At 47.4% G+C, this 19,224-nt stretch overlaps 1 protein-coding gene across 2 annotated transcripts in view; it reads left to right on the top strand.

Moving 5' to 3' along the window:
- SLC9A8 (solute carrier family 9 member A8) overlaps positions 1–12,870 on the top strand; it is a 61,013-nt gene extending 48,143 nt beyond the window's left edge. The window contains exons 11-16 of one of the 2 annotated variants that reach the window (XM_081150213.1): positions 18–134; positions 3,098–3,180; positions 6,034–6,145; positions 6,817–7,037; positions 9,596–9,742; positions 10,707–12,870. In XM_081150213.1, coding sequence (XP_081006339.1) covers positions 18–134; positions 3,098–3,180; positions 6,034–6,145; positions 6,817–7,037; positions 9,596–9,742; positions 10,707–10,814 — 788 coding nt within the window. In that variant the 3' untranslated portion in view covers positions 10,815–12,870. The remainder of the gene's footprint in view (positions 1–17; positions 135–3,097; positions 3,181–6,033; positions 6,146–6,816; positions 7,038–9,595; positions 9,743–10,706) is intronic. The other variant, XM_081150214.1, reaches the window with a different exon arrangement.
- Positions 12,871–19,224: the final 6,354 nt, after the last annotated feature.

Raw genomic sequence — 19,224 nt, 5'->3', positions numbered from 1 at the left:
TCTTTGTCCCTCTCCAGGCATTATGGCCATCCTGTTCTCAGGCATCGTGATGTCCCACTACACGCACCACAACCTGTCCCCAGTCACCCAGATCCTCATGCAGCAGACCCTCCGGACCGTGGCCTTCTTGTGCGGTGAGTTCTGCTTCTCTGTAGTCAGGGGCGGCCTCCCCAGGGCTGATCGTTCTTCTGACCCTGGTTGTGGAGTCAAGATTTTCCCTGGCGGAAGAGGCAGCAGGATCCCTCAGAGCAGAGCTGCACTCCCTTACCTTTTGTTTGTTACTCTGGCTTTCAAATTCCATACAGTAAACCTAATACCTAACAAATGGAACATTTGAATCCTACCATTTAAAACCAAAAATAGTGAGAACTACTAATTATGAACATTTGAGCCTCATGCATTTTAATGTATTAAAGTGACATTTCCAAAAATGTTTTCCTTGAAACTGATATTGTTGAAGGTTAGGTGAATAAAGACTCCGTCTTCAAAAAAGAGTTTTGGAAATCTGGGATAAAGTTTAACAAGTTTCTGAACTGCAGGACTTTTCAGCCAGCGTGCACTGTGAATTTCTGAGAGAGGAATGTAGTTACAGCATTTCCCAAACTTATCCACAGGACTCTTGGTTCAGAGCACCTTGAAAGACATAACTTGGGGAGGTGTCATTGTTGGGCTGGGGTATACCAGGATGGCTGTCTCCCTCCACACACATACCACCTCCCTAGTTTATACCTGACAGTAAAGGGACCCCTCTCACACTGTCCCTTTGCACTGGTGCCCAAGGGGCTGGCCCTAGCCATCACCATCAGCATCTCCCCTGGCATTTCGGTGGGGCTTGTCTCATTTTGAATCGTGAGTTCCACACTGTCACATACTGGGAGGCAGGAACAGGCTGTGTAGACTTTATTCCATGGATAAGGAGTCTCAGGTCACATCAAGTGACTTGCCCACAGTCACATGACTCAGAAGTAACTCTGACACCAGGTCTGTCTGTCTGTTCTGGCCCAGTGGTTATTTTTTTCAACAGCACTCTTCTCAGAAAGTCATGGCTAAAGACTCTGACCCTGACTCTCACAATTAAAGGGGTGTAAAGCAAAACATCCATCATATTCTGTCTTGTACCCATCAGATTAGTATATTAAGTTTGATAATGCCCATTTCCGGCACAGGTTTATGGAAGATAGGCCCTGTTGATGGCATGTATATTGATGCCGTCTCTTTGGAGAGTCATATGTAGTATGTCTGAATTTAAAAGGCACAGGCTCGCCTGGCTGGCGTGACTCAGTGGTTGAGCATCAACCTATGGTTCAGGAGATCGTGGTTCGATTCCCAGTCAGGGCACATGCCCAGGTTTCGGGCTTAATTCCCAGTAGGGGCATGCAGGAGGCAGCCGATCAATGACTCTCTCATCATTGATGTTTCTCTCTCTCCCTTCCTTTCTCTGAAATCAATAAAGATATATTTTTTTAAAAACAAAAACAATAAAAGGCACAGGCTCTTGGACCCACAATTCTACCACTAGGAATTTTGCCTGTGCACAGGGATGTTTGTTGTAGCTTATAATATCAGAAATAGGAACAGTAGCCCTGCCAGGGTGGCTCAGCGGTTGAGCATCTACCTAGGATCCAGGCAATCGGGGTTCGATTCCCAGTCAGGGCACATGCCCGGGTTGTGGGCTCGATCAATGACTCATCATTGATGTTTCTACCTCTCTCTCCCCCTCTCCTTTCCTCTCTCTGAAATCAATAAAGATATATTTAAAAAAAAAAGAAAAGAAATAGGAACAGTAGAATAAGCATGGACAAAGGATTTGTTAAATTAACCATGACATACCCATACAGGGTTGGGCAAGAGTAGACTTACAGTTGTTCGTATGGGAAATAGTACAATAATTAATAAATAATAATACAGTAAACTCTGTGTTTTGCATACTCACAACTGTAAGCTGGCTTTCACCCAACCCTGTATAGTAGAATTTATGCTGCCAGAGAAAAGCATAACGTAGATCTCAATGTGTTCTAAATGAGCTAATTTGGAAAGATCACAAAAAATATTTAATGGATCAGGGAAAAATTCAAGGAGGAGAGGAGTGAATCTACTGTCCAGCTTGTGAATTGTTTTAAAAAGTTACACATTTGAAGGGAAAAACATGGCCGAAATGTTATCGAACAGCCTCACTGTATTACAATGTTCAACTATTTTATTTTATTATTTTTTATATGTTTTTATTGATTTCAGAGAGAGGAAAGGTGAGGGAGAGAGAGAGAAACATCAGTGATGAGAGAGGGTCATTAATTGATGAGCTGCCTCCTGCACGCCCCCGCCGGGGATTGAGCCCGCAACCCTGGCATGTGCCCTGACCAGGAATTGAACCTTAATCTCCGGATCCTAGGTCAGTGCTCAACTGCTGAGCCACGCCGGCCAGGTGATGTTCAACTATTTTAAATACAGTCTTTCTTCCCTGGTTATGAAGCTGTTCTGGGGGGCATCACAGTTTAAGCAGGGAGCCTAGTGCTGTTAATGTATAAGGTGCTTTTCCTTAAAATACCCAGCAACCGCGTGTACAAGGAGCTTAAATGTCGGGCTCTTTTTGACTTGTGGAGTGGAGCCAGAGCTGGAAATGTACCCTTCCTGCAAATCCTGCAGGGTGTGAGTCATCTTCTAAACCTGGGGTGGTATTAAATAAGTGAGGTCAATCATTTAGCTTCATCCGCTCTGGCAAGGAAGGTAACAAAGGGCCCTTTCACACTAGTCAGGTGGCATCTGCAGCCTTTGGCTCTGAATTTTTGCCACTTTGCCGGCAGTTGGGATCCTTGCTAATCACAGCGTTCAGCAAATGGACTGAGTATTTATTTGCATGAGTGTTTGACGGTTGCCTCATTAAATTAGATCCGGAATAGCAAGCACATGTTGCTCCTGGGATAGAAAAGAATGAGAGAATCATAGTACTAGTTTCACCAGGTATTGGTTGCAGGATGTTCCAGAAAATAAGCAAAGTGTTCTATTGGATTGACTTGTGAATGTTTGCTTGCTTAACAATTTAGTACTGTATTGGAAGAAATAGTTGGGGCTGAATAATCCATTCTTTGGTTTGTTTCAGAAACATGTGTGTTTGCATTTCTTGGCCTGTCCATTTTTAGTTTCCCTCACAAGTTTGAAATTTCCTTTGTCGTCTGGTGCATAGTAAGTATTTTCCTTGTTTTTTATTTAATTACTTATTCATAGCTCAACGACCACATGTTCTGGATTCATTTATGTAACTGTTAACTATTCAAAGTCAACAGCTACATTGACTCTCTTATGTTTAAGTTTCTTTTGTTTAAAAAAATCACAAACATACAATAAAGAGATGGAATTAAGTGAATGAATATCCCTAGAAAAGGATTTTTGCTTCTTTTAAAATTTTAAGTGGCCTTGAATGATATGGTCTTCTTTTATAACTACATTTTATGTGTTTTTATCTTAGGTGGTAAAAGCAGATTTCAAAATTGAATATGTAATTGAGCATAACCATGTAAAAAACATGCATAGAAAAAAGAAAATATGTAAAGAAAATTTCACCAAATGTTCCCAGTGCTTGTAGAACTGAGGATGATTCTCTTTCTTTTCTCTGTTTTCTGGATAATTTATAATGCATGCGTTTCTCACTGTGGTTCTCTTCCAATGTGTGCATTCATAAACATGACCTTGGACACTTGTGTAAAGATTTCCAGGCCCTTAGCTCCCCTGAAGATTCATCCAGGGGACTCATCACAGGTGATTCTTACCATCAAGGAGGTTTGAGAAACTGTTATAATTGGACTGGGGGTGGCAGTAGGAGATAAATTAAAATATATCTCTAAAAAAGGAAAGGAGAAGCTTAATCATTTGCAGGAGAATCAAATCCTTGTGGGGGAAAGTAAAAGTTTAGCATTTAAAAGGAAGGTCCAGTCCGGCCCGTGTGGCTGGGCAGTTGAGCATTGACCTGTGATCCAGAAGATTGTGGTTTAATTCCCGGTCAGGGCACATGCCCAGGTTGCGGGCTTAATCCCCAGTGGGAGGCGTGCAGGAGGCAGCCGATCAACGACTCTCTCTCATCATTGATGTTTCTCTCTCTCCCTCTCGCTTCCTCTCTCTGCAATCAATAGAGATATATTAAAAAAAGAAAGAAAGAAAGGTCCAGCTCTCTCAGGCATCTGATCAAAGTGACATGAGTGGCTTCTAACAGTTTGGGCATTTAGCCTGGTGTCCCCAGGTTGCTTGTCTGTGTTCCTCCTTGTGTCTCTGTTCCCTCATAGTGAGTTCATCGCCCTTCAACTCTCCAGCTGATTCATACTCCAATCCCTAATTTGATCTCTTTGTTGTCTTTTTAGATCCTATGTTACTTTAAGGCATTTAAGAAATATATCTTGTTGAATTATCATAACTCCTCCTAACTATTATTACCAACTCCACTTAATAAACACAGCTATTGAGAGGCAAAGTTTTATTTTGCACAGTCATCTACCATGTGCAAACTAGGAAGGCCTACCTGTTTGGCCTATGGGGAAATTGAGACACAGAGAAGTGAAAGGGGCCCTAAAGAAAAAGATGTTTCTCCGTGCAACCTGGGTGCTTTCACCTCTCAGTCAGCAAGAGCGCCTGGCTTTTGTCACTGTTATCTGTCCTCCAAACTCCAGTTTCAGGACAAGAGGACAGCAGCAAGTCTTTTCAAAAAGTATAATAGCCTTTAGTGTGATCACTGGGTGAAAGGGGCCACTCTTGGTGAAACCTGAAATGCAAGTGTCAGAAACCTGAAATGCAAATGGGAGATTGGATTCCAGGGGCTGAAACGGAAGTGACTGTGTTGGCCATGGGCTGGGAGGAGAAAGAATGAGAAGATGCCCTGACATGGAGACTTGGTTTCCCCTGAGCACATGGGCTGGCCCTGCCACTCTGGGGGCAGCCTGTGCTCTTTGGATGGATTACCTTACACTGGCTTAGTGGTCAAGGGCATGGGCTTTGGTACTGAACCAGGTTTGAGATTTGGCTCCACCACTTCCTGCCTGGGACATCTTGGGCCAGTTACTTAACCTCTCTTTGTCTCCATTTCCTTGTCTCCAAAATGGAGACGGTACTACCTCTTTCATAAGACCACTGCAGGGACCTAAATTTAACAAGATAATACATATAAAATGCTTAGCACATTGTCTGGCATATAAATGTTAGATGATTGGGAGCCATTATTAACTTGACTATCCAAGGCACATGCTCCAAAGCACACACTCAGCTCGTGCTGGTTAAAAGGATAAACTTAGAGCCTACAGAATGTATGTGTGGATATTACCCTTTTCAAGATTAAAAAAATAGGTAAATTAATAAGTAGTTCTAATTATCCACTCAGATAAGATTTAAACTACATAAAGCTATATTTTGTTAAGTATCCACATATGATTTAAACTTCACATAAAGCTGTATTTTGTTAAGACCAACATGCCTTTGGCAAGCAGCTGGCTGGGTTGTGTGACCTCCTTTTAGAACCTGCCTGTGCACTCCTCATGCTTGGAGAGCAGTGTTTATGTGGATGGGTCAGCCCTTCTCAGTCTTTCCTCCTTTGCCTGAGGAGTAGGGTCCCCATGGGAGAAGCAGGGACACCTTGTCTGTCCCTCCAGAGCTAGCCCATGGGGAGTGATTAGCACAGCCCTGTCCCATGGTGGAGCACCTTTGGAGGAGTTAGATTGCTCTTAAATTAATTAATCTCTGGGTACTTCTGCGTGGCCTCTTGGCATTCGGTCCTGTTCTGTCATTGCTGCAGCCATCGCTGACACCCTGCTAGTCCTCTCTCTCCCTACTAAGGTGAATGTACAGAGCATTATCCAATCCAGACACACAAACCAGGCAGCGGAAACAACACACCCCAGCCAAGTTTCTAACTAGCATGTGTTACTCACACCCTTTATAACCACAGGGATTGCTGTGTTTATAGTGGGTGTGCTACAAGGCCTGTGGGGGCTTCAACAAGCTTCAACTTGAAGAACCAGAGGTTCTGTCTAAGACTTGGTTTGTTGCTATTAACAGGTGCTTGTACTGTTTGGCAGAGCGGTGAACATTTTCCCTCTTTCCTACCTTCTGAATTTCTTCCGAGATCATAAAATCACACCAAAGATGATGTTCATCATGTGGTTTAGTGGTAAGTCCAGCCTCGAATGAACAGTGAAAGGAAGATACCTCTTACAAAGGCACACACCATGCAGAGGGCACACAGGCTGGAGCCCTTTGAAAACAAGTGTGCCTCACCAGCCCAAAATAATAAAGGTTGCCAAGCTTGTCAGCGGGGGCACTGGACAGATTGCACTCTGTGCTGTTGCCTGTAAAGCTGTATGGCCCTGGGAGGACACTGTTCTGTCTCGATTCCTCATCTGTAGATTGTATAGAATAATAGGACCTGCTGTACAGGGTGTCCTGTGAATATCAAATGAAATTGTGCATGCAGAGCACCTAGCACAGGGCCTGGCCCACACACAGGGAGGAGTTGGTCTGCACTAGCTGTCGTTTTTCTAAAATGTGAGTGTTGGGCTTGATAAGTACACACACACACACACACACACACACTCACACAGAGCTTCATAGCCTGGACAGGTACCTCATTTGATCTGCTCAAGCACCCTGTGAGCCTCCACCTGGGCCCCACTTCTCTGTAGACTGTTTTTCTCACACCTCAGAGCCTCATAGGATGAGTTTGTGCTTTCTGGCAGGGTTTGTTAGGATGTTTTCCTCTCATGCTGGGCTGTCCCCAGAGAACTGGGTCAGGATGCTGCTCCTTCACCTCCCTCCATCTCACTCCCTTCGCTGCCCCTCCAGGCCTGCGGGGCGCCATCCCCTATGCCCTGAGCCTGCACCTGGACCTCGAGCCCATGGAGAAGCGGCAGCTCATCGGCACCACCACGATCATCATCGTGCTCTTCACCATCCTGCTGCTGGGCGGCAGCACCATGCCCCTCATCCGCCTCATGGACATTGAGGACACCAAGGCACGTCGCCGGAACAAGAAGGATGTCAACCTTAGCAAGACGGAGAAGATGGTTAGTGCTTGGTGGGCCTGCGGCGGGGCAGAGGGTTGGTCCCTGCTAACTGCCAGGAAATGGGGAAATGAGAACTATTTGAGGATGCTCAGCACCTCCGCACATGCAGCTGCCTGACCTGATGAGATTGAACTAAGGTTCTGAAGTGTGGCTCTTTGGGGCTGCTTGTCTGCCAGCCTCATTGCCTGGTGCAGCCATGGAGGTCATGGAGGGGGAGCGTGGACCTGTATCAGACTCTCCCAGCAACGTTCCTCCCCTGCCAGTAACCGCTCATCCCATCGGGGCCCAGGACTGGAAGGTTTCAAAATCCCATCATTCCCCGTTACTGAACTCCTCCTTTTGGGGCCTGAGTGGGCGTAGGTGCTTACAGTGGCTTTGAGGACCATGAGAGAGGTGCCCTCCACCGAGACCAGACAAGGACCTGATTTGGGGCTGAGGAGCTCAGGACCCAGAGCCTGAGGCCCCAATACCTCTGCCCACCTCTGTTCCACCAAGCCACCCTCCTGCCCAGCAGCTGCTCCTGCCAGTGGGCACCCCTCCCAAGTCAAATGTAGTCAGGCCTTCGCTGCCCTGTGTCCCCAGCAAGCCCCATGTGCTGAGCTAGACTGACAGGAGCAGAGGCTGCCCTGGCCTCTCATCCCACCCTTCTGCATCCACCTCCCCACACACATGCATTTCCAGAGGTTCATCTTTTCCCAGTTGCCTTATTTGAGGCCATCAGTAACTTTAATTAGTCATGGATGGCACAGAAGTCCTCAACCAGGAGACAGAGAAAGGGGATGTACCCACTTCTCACACTGAAAGTTCAGGTCTGGGCAGATCTTGGCCTCTTGTCTCTGCGCTGCTGGAAAGGAACCTTCGGAGGACCTCATGCTGGGCTGCCTCCACCGTCCAGCTCTCGACCGCCCTTCTCCCCCATCCCTACCAACCAACTTTGTTGTGTTTTTTTAATCCTTACCGGAGGATATGTTTATTGATTTGAGAGAGAGAGGAAGGGAGAGAGAGAAGCATCAGTGTGAGAGAGAAACATCAATCAGTTGGCTCTGTGTGCACCCCAACCCTAGGTTGAACCTGCAACCTAGGTATGCACTGACGAGGAATCGAACCTGCAACCTCTTTTTGGTGTACGGAACAATGCTCCAACCAACTGAGCCACCAGGCTAGGGCCCAACTTTGTTTTTTTGTTGCTGTTGTTAATTCTCACTCGAGGATATATTTTTTCCCCATTGATTTTTTAGAGAGAGTGGGGGGAAGAGAAACATTGATGTGAGAGAGACACATTAGTTGGTTGCCTCCTGCACGCACCCTGACTGGGGCCAGGGATTGAGCCTACAACCGAAGTACATGCCCTCGATAGGGAATCAAATGCAAGACCCTTTAGTCCACGGGCCAGCGCTCTAACCACTGAGTCAGACTGGCCAGGGTCCAACTTTGTTTTTAATAAAAGCTCTAGTATAGGTTCTGAAACCTTTCAGTGGGTATCAGAATCCATGAAGGGCTCCAGAGTCCTACAGGTCTGGGGTGAGACTAGAAAGAATTTGCATTTCTAACAGGCTGTCAGGTGCTGATCCTGCAGCCACACTTGGTGAACCAACCACCCTTGGGCTCTAGTAGAAGCAAGATGTTTGCTTAGAGAAAGCACATGCTGTTCAAGGAATGTCCTGTGGTATAGGTATGCTTGAGTCTCCTTGGACTGTCTCAGGTCGCCTATAACCTGCAGGAGGCAGAGGCTCTCATTATGCCCATTTTGCAGATGACAGCACTGAGGCACACAGAGGCCAAATCACACAGCCAAGGTCACAGACTCCAGAGCCTGCAGTCTTAAGTGCCACAGTCTCCATCAATGGTCCCCTAGGTGGGGCTTCTGGACCAGCAGCATCACTGGGAAATTGTTAGGAATACAAATTCTTGGGCCCCATCCCAGACCTCCTGAATCAGGACATTGCAAGTATGTCCAGCATTTTGTGGATTCACAAGCCCTCCAAACCTGCACTGGCTGCAGGGGCTCCCCCGTGGAGACCCAGTTAGTTAACTATGGCTAGAGAGCAGCTCCTCTAGCAAAGCAGCAAACAGTGTATTTGCATCCCGTATGGTTGGCTCTGCAGAGGCATGGAGTGGAGCTGAGACAATCCAGTGGACCTGAGACCTATGTGCCTTCCAGACCTGCTGCACCACCTGCAGTCAGTCATTCTCTTCATTCCTCTCTGGTTCCCGTGGGGATTGTGTCTCTGTCCCCTCCTTGGTACTGACCTGCACATTAAAATCTGGAATCTTACAAACCAAGCCTAGCCCCCAACCCAGAACTTCTGATTTATTCACAATTCTGATTTATTCCTGGGCATCCATCATGTTTTTACAAACCTTCCTGCCTCCCTACACAGGCTCCCAGGAAGCCCTTTGCTACCCACAGACATACTGCATTGATTTGAAAGTGCAGTTGGGGTTGGGGACACTGGTGTCTAGGGGCGAAGAGCTGCTAGGTAGGCTGGATAGTGTGGGGGCTTCCAGGAAAATGCTGGCTTATCTACTGACCCTCAGCTGCCTTCCTTCCCCCACAGGGCAACACAGTGGAGTCGGAGCACTTGTCAGAGCTCACCGAGGAAGAGTATGAAGCCCACTACATCAGGCGGCAGGACCTCAAAGGCTTCCTGTGGTTGGATGTCAAGTATCTGAACCCCTTCTTCACACGGCGGTTGACCCAGGAGGTGGGACATGGGCCAGTGCCACAAGCCAGGAGTCCCTTGCCTTCCTCTCTTAGAACCTGCAGTGGCCAAGAGTGGTGAGGGGGGCTGCAGGGAAGGGCTACATGCTGTACTGGGGAGAGGCAGCCAGGCTGCCTCCTCCCGCTCGGCTCTCCTTCCCAGGATCGCATCTGCTGTTTTTCCTTTGCTGCCGGATTTAGTGCTAGTTTAATAATAGACATGTTAACACAGTTTGCTTTTCCTGGATGATAAGACTTGGGACATGGATCAGCTACTGAATCTGAGCCAAGGAATTTCAGACATGCCATGGCTGCAGGCAGTGTCCCAAGGCTTAGGCTCTTATTCCATCCTTCCACCACTGCTGGCCTCTGGGTGACAGTCTGTGAGGCAGTCTCATGGGGGCAGCTTGGGCCTGCTTTGCTGAACCAGTCATCCTGCCCCATGCAGCCTTCAGGTGGGGTGGGATTCCTCTGGCTGCTGCCCCTCTTTGTTGCCAAGCCCTCTTTCCCTCCTACGGTAGTCACGATGCTATATGTGAGCTCTTACTACAAGAATGGCATTCACGATTGCTTCAGTTCATTCTCCCAACCCATGCAACAGATGCAGCTGTCATCTCGCTTGACAGCTAGGGAGGCTAAGGCCTACCCAGAGAGGTAAGGTAGCCCCCTGAGGTCACACAGCCAGTGTGAGGCAAAGCTGGGAGTAGAGCCCAAGTGTGTCTGATTCCAGAGCCACTGTTTTCAACATCATGCCACCCTGCCTCCTACTACTCCTGTTCCTGAGTGAGACCTCCTGTTATCTCCACCCCCACAAAGACGAATCCCAGATGAGTTAGTCAGTTAACACTTTGAAATTGCCCGTGGCCATGCACCCTGCCCACCATCCCCTGCACAAGGTACAAAGCAGCTCCTCTCCCTTCCTTGACCCTGACCCTGACCCACTGGCTTGGTTGTGTCTTCTGCTGCAGGACCTCCACCACGGGCGCATCCAGATGAAAACCCTCACCAACAAGTGGTACGAGGAGGTGCGCCAGGGCCCCTCTGGCTCTGAGGACGATGAGCAGGAGCTGCTGTGATGGAGCAGGGCCTTCCCACGGCCCAGGATGCGCGCCCGGCGAGGACCCCAGGAGCATGTGCACTCGGCTGCCTCTTTGGGGAAGATGAAAGTAGGGGGAAGCCAAGGCGCTGCCTCCTTAACCCGAACTGTCCAGGCCAGCTGGCTCCTTTGAAACATGTCATCTCCCCAGTCCTGAGCCGGGCCTCTGCTCGCAGCGTCTCCCAGCCCACAGATTAGAGGGAACACCTGTCCAGGTAAACATTTCCCTTTGCTTCCTCAGCCAAAGCAGTCACCTGTCCAGCCAAGGTGCCTGAGAGGAGCAATCCTACTGTGGAAGCTGCCGTGGCTGGGTGTCTTCAACGGAGCACTGGTTTGCAGTTTCTGCCATTCCCAGCTAATGCCATCATCAATGCCATCATCGTGACCCCAGGGTGGGCAGGGTGAGAAGCCAACTGCCAGTTTCTTTATCGTCATCAAGGTGCCTTGGGTCTCAGCAGCAGCAATTCTGACCTAAGTGGCAGGCCCAGAAGTCTTGAAAACCTCACACTCCCCTTTGTGATGTTGCTTGCACACCCTGAGAAAGAAAAACGCAGTGACCTTTTCTTCTTTACCTCTGATTGGCACCTCACGGGCTGTCTTCCTGGGTGGCAGGTGGCCACTGCCTTCTCTGGGAATACTGTGAATGTTTACACTGGTGACCAGCACACGGGCACAGACGACTCTTTGAGCCCCTTTGGAAGCGGCATCCCTAGATTTTGCGGGGTGAATGAGCCTATTCTGTGGTGTTAGAGCACCCTCTAGAGGAAAAAGGTATAGGTACAGTGCTTAGGTGGGTCAGCAACTGCTGTTTGAATTTCGTTTAAATTCGTGCACTTTAACAAAGTGGTGAGGGCCTAGTAGTTGCCTCCCTCACCTTGATTCCCTACTTGGTGTCCTTGTGTGTCCAAAGGCCCCTTTTCCTGGGCTCCACAGGGTCTGCCCACAATTTACCCGCTGCCACCTTCATTGCTATTCAGCATTTCCTCTTTCCCAATTCTCCACTGTTTTGGGTCCCACTTGTCCCCCATGCCAGGGTCCAAACTCACCCAAGTACAAAGACAGGGGGCCAGAGCCTGCCATCCCTCCCCAGGACTCCGGTGGCCTATAGCTACATGCATCTGATCCTCACCTGCAATCCCCAAGCAGCCACTGTATCCCCAGGACCCATTTGGTTCACAGAGTGCTTGCACTCTCTCACACAGACACCCTGCTGACTCCACAGGCCCAGCCCCTGAGCCATCTGAGGGCAAGGAGCTGCCAATCGTGTCCAGATGAAATAGAGCTACTGACTCACATTCACTCCTCTCCTGCCCTTTAACAAGCCTTGTACCTGCTTGCCTTTGCCCATCTACAGGCTATTTTGGCAATTCCCATGTGTGGTCAGGGTCCCAGCTTGAGCTGGGACTTGGCACCCTCTGGGTGATTCAGTTCATCATGTGCATGTCCTTGGTTCTTTGTGGGGACCCAGTGGACCAGCATGGACCCTGGCTGGCAGCAAATACGTGTCCATCTCTTCTGCCTCAGGCAGCGTGGCTCTGGATGTCAAGAAGGACTGACCTTGGGACCATTTAGGACTTGTGTCCAGCCCACAGAGCCAGTCCCCTCCCTAACCTTTTCCCTTTTCCCAGAAGTGTAAGTGTTAAGGCCAGTCAGGCAGGAAGCACGTGGTTTCCTTTTTATGCATGAAAAGTAAATTTGTACTTGGTAGAGCTAAAATATGATTATTTTTGTTTTTGTAATCTCCCACCTTAACCCAATAATTTGAGCCAAACAGGATTCTTTTACTCCACCTGGTACCCCCACTGGAGGAGTAATGTGTGCATAATTCTGGTCTCATCATTTCCTATTTCCTTTTAGTAGAAAAATATGAGGTCAAAGAGGGAGGAACCTTTGTCCATATGAGGTGAGGGGTAGGCAGATATCTGGGACCAGTTTGTTCTCTCATCCCCAACTCACAAGTAATTTACTTTCTGCCCTAAAACTCAAGGTCTGATCTCAGAGGTGGAAGTTGCATTGCAAACTCAATAGCTTGCCAGAAAGAAAAAAAAATTATTTATTTTTTTAGTTCATAGAGTAAGCAATGAAAACAGGTTCTTTTCAATTCGGACTGCCCCTTGTCACCAGGTCCTGCCTGACCTCCCACTTTTAGCTGAGACCTGAAAATGACACTGTGGTAGAGAAGCATGTGGGGGACTTAGTGGAAGGTCCCCAAGGCTTGGCTGTGGGGCAGGGGGCACCTTTTCTCGCAGGTATCAGCCCTGGCCTGGATCTCCCATGGGCCTCCTCTGCCCCCTGCTGGCCAAGTGAGGGCTTTAGCCTGGGAGAGCATTCCCATGGAAAAGAGTAACCCATGTTCCTGAACAATCTGGCTAATCACCTTTGGGACGGGCAAAAGCCCATAGAGAGGTATTTTTCTGATGGATTTTTTCAAATGTCTGCCTGAGAATCAAAAATTGCTGCTGTTGCCCTGGCCAGTTTTCTCAGTGGTTAGAGCGTTGGCCCAAGGACCTGTTTCGGGTTCAATTCCCAGTCGAGGGTACATACCTGGGTTGCAGGTTCGATCCCCAGCTCCGGTGGGGGCATGTGTAGGAGGCAACCAATCTGTGCATCTCTCTCACATCAATATTTTTCTCTCTCCCCCCCTTCTACTCTCAATGTTGAAAAAGTATCTGCGAGAGAGGATTAAAAAAGAGAGAAAAAATTGCTGCTGTCTACCTTTAGTATAGCTAATAATTCTATCATTTGGAGTAATAAATGTCTAGAAGATTTTTAAAATGCAGCATAACTCTTAAACTTCTCAAATATCTATTTTATTTTAGGTCTAGCCATGGGCAGAAGAGCTATATATAGCACGTAGAGAGGACAATACTTTAGAGGGAGGTGAAGGCTGTGAAGTCAGTGAGTGCCTTTGGGGAAGCTGGCGGTTTAGCCAGGGAACTCATGCCTCTCCTGGGGAGCTGGGGGGCCCTGGCAGCAAGACCCACACCCCAGAATTCAGTTCCTCTGCAGCCCTGTTGTTGCAGGACCCATGGGAGGCTCAGGATGTGAGGCCTTACAGGGAAAGGAGCTGGCTTTTCCTGGGCCTCAGAGATCAAGTTTGGGCTGGCCTGGGCCAGGGCCAGGCAGAAGGTGGCTCAGTTCCATAGTGTGATGCTCAGACACTCAGCCCAGAGGCAGAACTGAGACCCTCCCATCCCCAGGCCAGCCACCTCTTTTCACAGTGGGAATGTTGGCCAGGCTCTTGTTATGAGGCCAAGGAGCAGCCCCTGAGTACCCCAAGTCAGCCCAGACAGGCTGTGATTTGCCTGCAGATTCCTTTGTGAGAGTGGAATGCGGAAAGATTGGTGAATGGGGATCCTTCTCTTCTTAAAACCCACTTCGGAGGTGCCAGCCCCAAGACTTGGCCTCATGAGGTCTCAGTTCCACATTCCCACAGAGGTCCAGACATTTGGCAAAGTTCTCAGCGGGGTGGACACAGATAGGATCCCACTTCTGCTTTGATGGGGAGAGCCAGGGTGGGCAGGGTGGTGGGCAGCTTCTCCTCAGCAAGTCATGGCTGTCAAGTTACGGGCTTGGCTTAGGGTAGATCTGGTCTTAGAAGTGGCCCCTGGTTCAGGTGTGAGAAGGAATCTCAGCAGCAATGCTCTGCCATTGACTGGAGCTTTAAGTGCAAAAAAAGAGAAGAGGTCCCCTTGATCCTTCCCCCATTCCCTCTAGAATGCAGGCATGTGTTTTTCCTGCTGGTTGGGAAATAGGAAACCAAAACTGAAACGTTCCTGATACAGCAGCCAGAATCATTAAGAGGTTGTTTTACTAGGAGCCCAGTCTCCAAGGCCCTAGGCTATATGTTTTCAATGAAAACACCAGTCAGAGTAAAGGCATAAAAGGAAAAAGTAGCCACACTCCCTTCCATTTGGCTCCAGCTATTTCTCACACAAATGGAGTTAGTTTTTTTGAATCCTCATCTGAGGATATGTTTTTTGTTAATTCTAGAGAGAAAGGAAGGGTGAGGGGGAGAGAGAGAATTGAACCTGAAACCCTTTGGTGCACAGGACGACACTCTAGCCAACTGTGCCACACCGGCCAGGACTGGAGTGAGATATTCAGGGACTTCACTGGCCATGTGACAAAAGAAGGCAGACTTTCCAATTTCCCCTGATCCAACCATCCTACTGGCCCACCCTGTTTTTCACCCGTTCCCACCCCTGCCAGCATTATCCCAGAGGGAAAAATACTTAGCCTTTCTTACTGGGAGTTGGTGTCCTCCCAGGCTGCCCTGCAGAACCTGCCTGATGTCAGGGTGAGAGAGCTGCCTGCTCGAATGCAACCTCGGGGACCCTGTGATTGGATGAGGCTATGCCGGTCACCTGTGGGCCGGCAGCCACATGAAGAGCCTATTAGCATGTTCCTGGCACTCACTTCTCACAGCTCCTGCCCTCCTCTGAGGAACAAGGGGCACAAGGGCCATGAAAGTCTCCTTACTTGCTGGACAGCTGTGAGGTTCCTGGCTTACCAAAGGCTTTAATGTTTTCTCCAAATACAGCTCCTGCAAAGCTTGATTTGTCCTCAAGGTGAATCAGAATCTTGTTTTGTCGTTTTTATTGATTTTAAGAGAGAATCGATCTGTTGTTGCATACATTCATGCATCACTGATTGACTCCTGTATGTGCCCTGACCAGGGATCAAACCCACAACTTTGGTATATTGGGTTGATGCTCCAACCGAGCCACCCAGCCAAGGGAGGATCTTGTATTTTTTAAAGTACTTTTCTATGTGAAATGAAGGATTCTTTTAAGTACTGCTTTTTTATTTGTCTGTAGACTGCTGGGAATGTCAGGCTGATTCTTCTGTCCTCCCCCAAGTAAGCTGTGAGAGGCATTTAAGTCCCGGTTCCTGAGAAATGGTTTGCTGCCCTTCTTGATGAGGCTTCAGACTGTGGGGGGAAAGATGGGTCAGCGATGGGAGCATCTGGTCCTGGGGACAGAGGGACTAGGAGCCTTCTGCACACACAGGCAGTTTTCAGATGATGCCCTGATGCAAACAGGGAAGAAAATAAGGCTTTGCTTACCAAAAAAGGGCGACAAAAATGTAGTTGGTTTACAATGTGGCAAAGTGAGCTCCTACTTGTTGTTGGGAGGGCCAGCTGGTTCAGTCTTTTTGGAGGACAATGTGGGGACACCTATCAAAATGCTGGAAGTGTCCCCATGCTTTGACACAGCAGTTTCAAATGGTTTGGGGGGAAAAAATTCAAAGGGATAATATTTCATGACATGACAATTATATGAAATTCAAATTTCAGTGTCCATTAAAAAGTCTTGAATTTTTAAATAAAAATGGAAAATTGTTTTCTCTTATTATATAAGTATGTACTTTTTTTTTGGCCTCTTAGCTCCCAATAAAAAGTTTACCCACCCCTGGCCTGCCCTAGAGAAATTCTTTTTCTTTTTTTTAATTTATTTTAGAGACAGAGGAAAGGATAGGGAGAGAGAGACATTGGTGTGAAAGAGAAGCATCGATCGGTTGCCTCCCATACACACCCAGATCGCAGATTGAACCTGCAAACTGGGTACGTGTCCTGACCAGGAATCAAACTCACCACTGTTCAGTGTGCGGGATGACCTCCAACCAGCTGAGCCACACCAGCCAGGCCTAGAGAAATTCTTACCCACTCGTGCACCAGGAGACACCTAAAAAAATATCTGTAATAACAAGATGTACACAAGCTAAATGACTATCACTAGGAGAATGGATAAACTGACACAGTAATGCAGTGGAATACTATACAGCAGTGAGAATGGATGGATGGATGGACGAAACGAGAACGAACATATCAACATGGATAAATCTTAATGTTGAGGGAAGAGAGTAAAGTGAGCTGCAGACAAATACAGTATAGGAAATACATATAAAACCATGCAGAACAATGCTGTGAAACAGTGGTGCTTAGGGATGTGGACAAGTGTAGGGAAAGCGTGAAGAAAGGCTGGAATATACACCAGGACCCTGGGCCCCTCTAGGGTCAGGGAGGGAAGGTAACTGCATTTAAACGACATTTCTCCCACCCGGGCTTCACCTGTATCCCTGATGTTTCACTTCCTAATAAAGCATTGAGCAACCAGTTCATCATATGTGCGAACTCAGAAACGGTCCGCAATCTCTCTGACCTCATGCCTTCTCTGTAGCTCTGGTGAACAACAGACACTCACCAAGGGCCATCCCAGGCCCAGGACACCGTCACATCAGTCAGGATTAGCTTTAGTCGTGGGTGACAAAATCAAAATCAGTAGTGGCTTCCCTGGAGTCCTTGAGAACCAGGATTCTCAGCATTGAGAGAAAAAAGACAAATGAGGTTAAGTGAAAACTCCATGGTCCTGAATTTTAATTTAAAGTGTAAGTATGAACTTGTAGGTCATTTTTTAAATGTCAAGCTGTTCCTACCTCTGCCCATTGAAAACACCTAGAAACAGTGACAAACCCAGTGGCAATCAGCACCCTGAGTGCTCAGACGAGGGTCTCCAAATGTCATTTCAGTGAAAGGACCCAGGACTCAGAAGAAACATCTGATTCCAGGACTTGGGTAGGATGTGTGCAGGCTGAACCTGTAGCCCCTTGTCATACCAGATAGTGAGGAAGCAATAAAAGATTTCAGGGTCATGTCAGGACTCAGGAGCCAGCTTGGAGAGGTTCCTACTGGCTAAAGATGGGAATAAGATCATTAACAATAATCACTGAATCACAAAATATACTGAAATCAGCCAGTTAATAATGATTAAAAATGTGTCACTCGGGGGATTCAAAGGCATCAACTCATTATTCTAAGTAAGAATAAAGGGAAAGAATTAAGCATTTGTCCTGCGTTTCTCATACCACTGGCAGTCAAATAGTAAATAAGGGAGGTTTCTTTAACGTAAAGGCATAGGTTTACAGGAAGTTGCAAAACAATAGTACAGAAAGCCTCTGGCCTCTGTGGCTCAGTTGGTTGGAGTGTGGCCCCATGCACAGAAAGGTCACAGGTTTGATTCTCGGTCAGGGCATGTACTCAAGTTGTGGGTTCAGTCCCCAGGCAGGAGGCAACTGATCGATGTTTCTCTCAAATCAATTTTTAAAAATAGTACCAAAAGTCCCATGTACCCTGCACTCAGTTTCCCCCAGTGGTAACATCTCGCACAGATACAGAACAATACCATAATCAGGAACTTGACACTGGTACAATCCATAGACCAAACTTGTTCAAACCACACCAGTTTTACATGTACTCCTGTTTGTATGCATGTTTATTTCTATGCAATTTTATCACACCAACACAGGGGAGTTTCTTTTTATAGTATTCCAATTGCCAAAGAAGGAACACAGAATTGGAATATCCCCATTTTGCAACAATGAAGTCATGGATCTAAGCTGTTAATATCCCATAGGGAGAGCATGGGGCATCATGTGCCTCCTGCTGAAATAATACACCATTTAGAAGTATTCTTACCAAAAAGTTCAAACCCAAATCTGAGCACACCTCAAAAGTCAACTACTGCCAGCTGGTGCAGCTCAGTGGTTGAGCGTTGACCCACAAACCCAGAGGTCCCCCATTCAGTTCCCAGTCAGGGCACATGCCCAAGTTTCAGGCTCAATCCCCAGTAAGGGGCATGCAGGAGGCAGCCGATCAATGACTCTCATCATTTATGTTTCTCTCTCTCTATCCTTCTCCCTTCCTCTCTCTCTAAAATCAATAAAAGCATTTTTTTTAAAAACTTCAACCACCATGTGATACACCACATTAATAGAATGAAGAACAAAAACCACATGATCATCTCAACTAATGCAGAAAAACATTTTACAAAATTTAACACACTTTCATGATAAAAACACTCAACAAACTGGGAATAGAAGGAAATTACCTCAACATAATAAAAGCCACATGTGAAAGTATATGTGCCACAGCTAACATCATACTCGATGATGAAAGACTGAAGTCTTTTTTTTTTTTTTTTAATATATCTTTATTGATTTCAGGGAGGAAGGGAGAGGGAGAGAGATAGAAACATCAATGATGAGAGAGTTGTCATTGATCGGCTGCCTCCTGCAAGCCCCCGACTGGGGATCGAGCCCGCAACCCGGGCATGTACCCTGACCGGGAATCGAACCCCAATCACCTGGATCCTAGATCCACGATCAACCGCTGAGCCACGCCCGGCTGGGCAAGACTAAAAGCTTTTAAGATCAGGCCTGCCCTCCCTCCGCCGGGTCCCAAGGTGAAGTAGCATCTGGCTCTTGGAGGATTGGCGCTGTTAGTGCACCAATCTATAATACCCATGAGAAAATGAAAGTGCCTTATGCTTTGTTCTATGACAACATTCAGCACATAACAGTGATGGAAGATATGCTCAAAGACTTTCTTA

This window comes from Miniopterus schreibersii, assembly GCF_964146895.1.
Source record: "Miniopterus schreibersii genome assembly, chromosome: 10".
Taxonomy (NCBI): domain Eukaryota; kingdom Metazoa; phylum Chordata; class Mammalia; order Chiroptera; family Miniopteridae; genus Miniopterus; species Miniopterus schreibersii.
The sequence above is the reverse complement of the archived record's forward strand: the minus strand, read 5'-3'. Positions and strand labels throughout refer to the sequence as shown.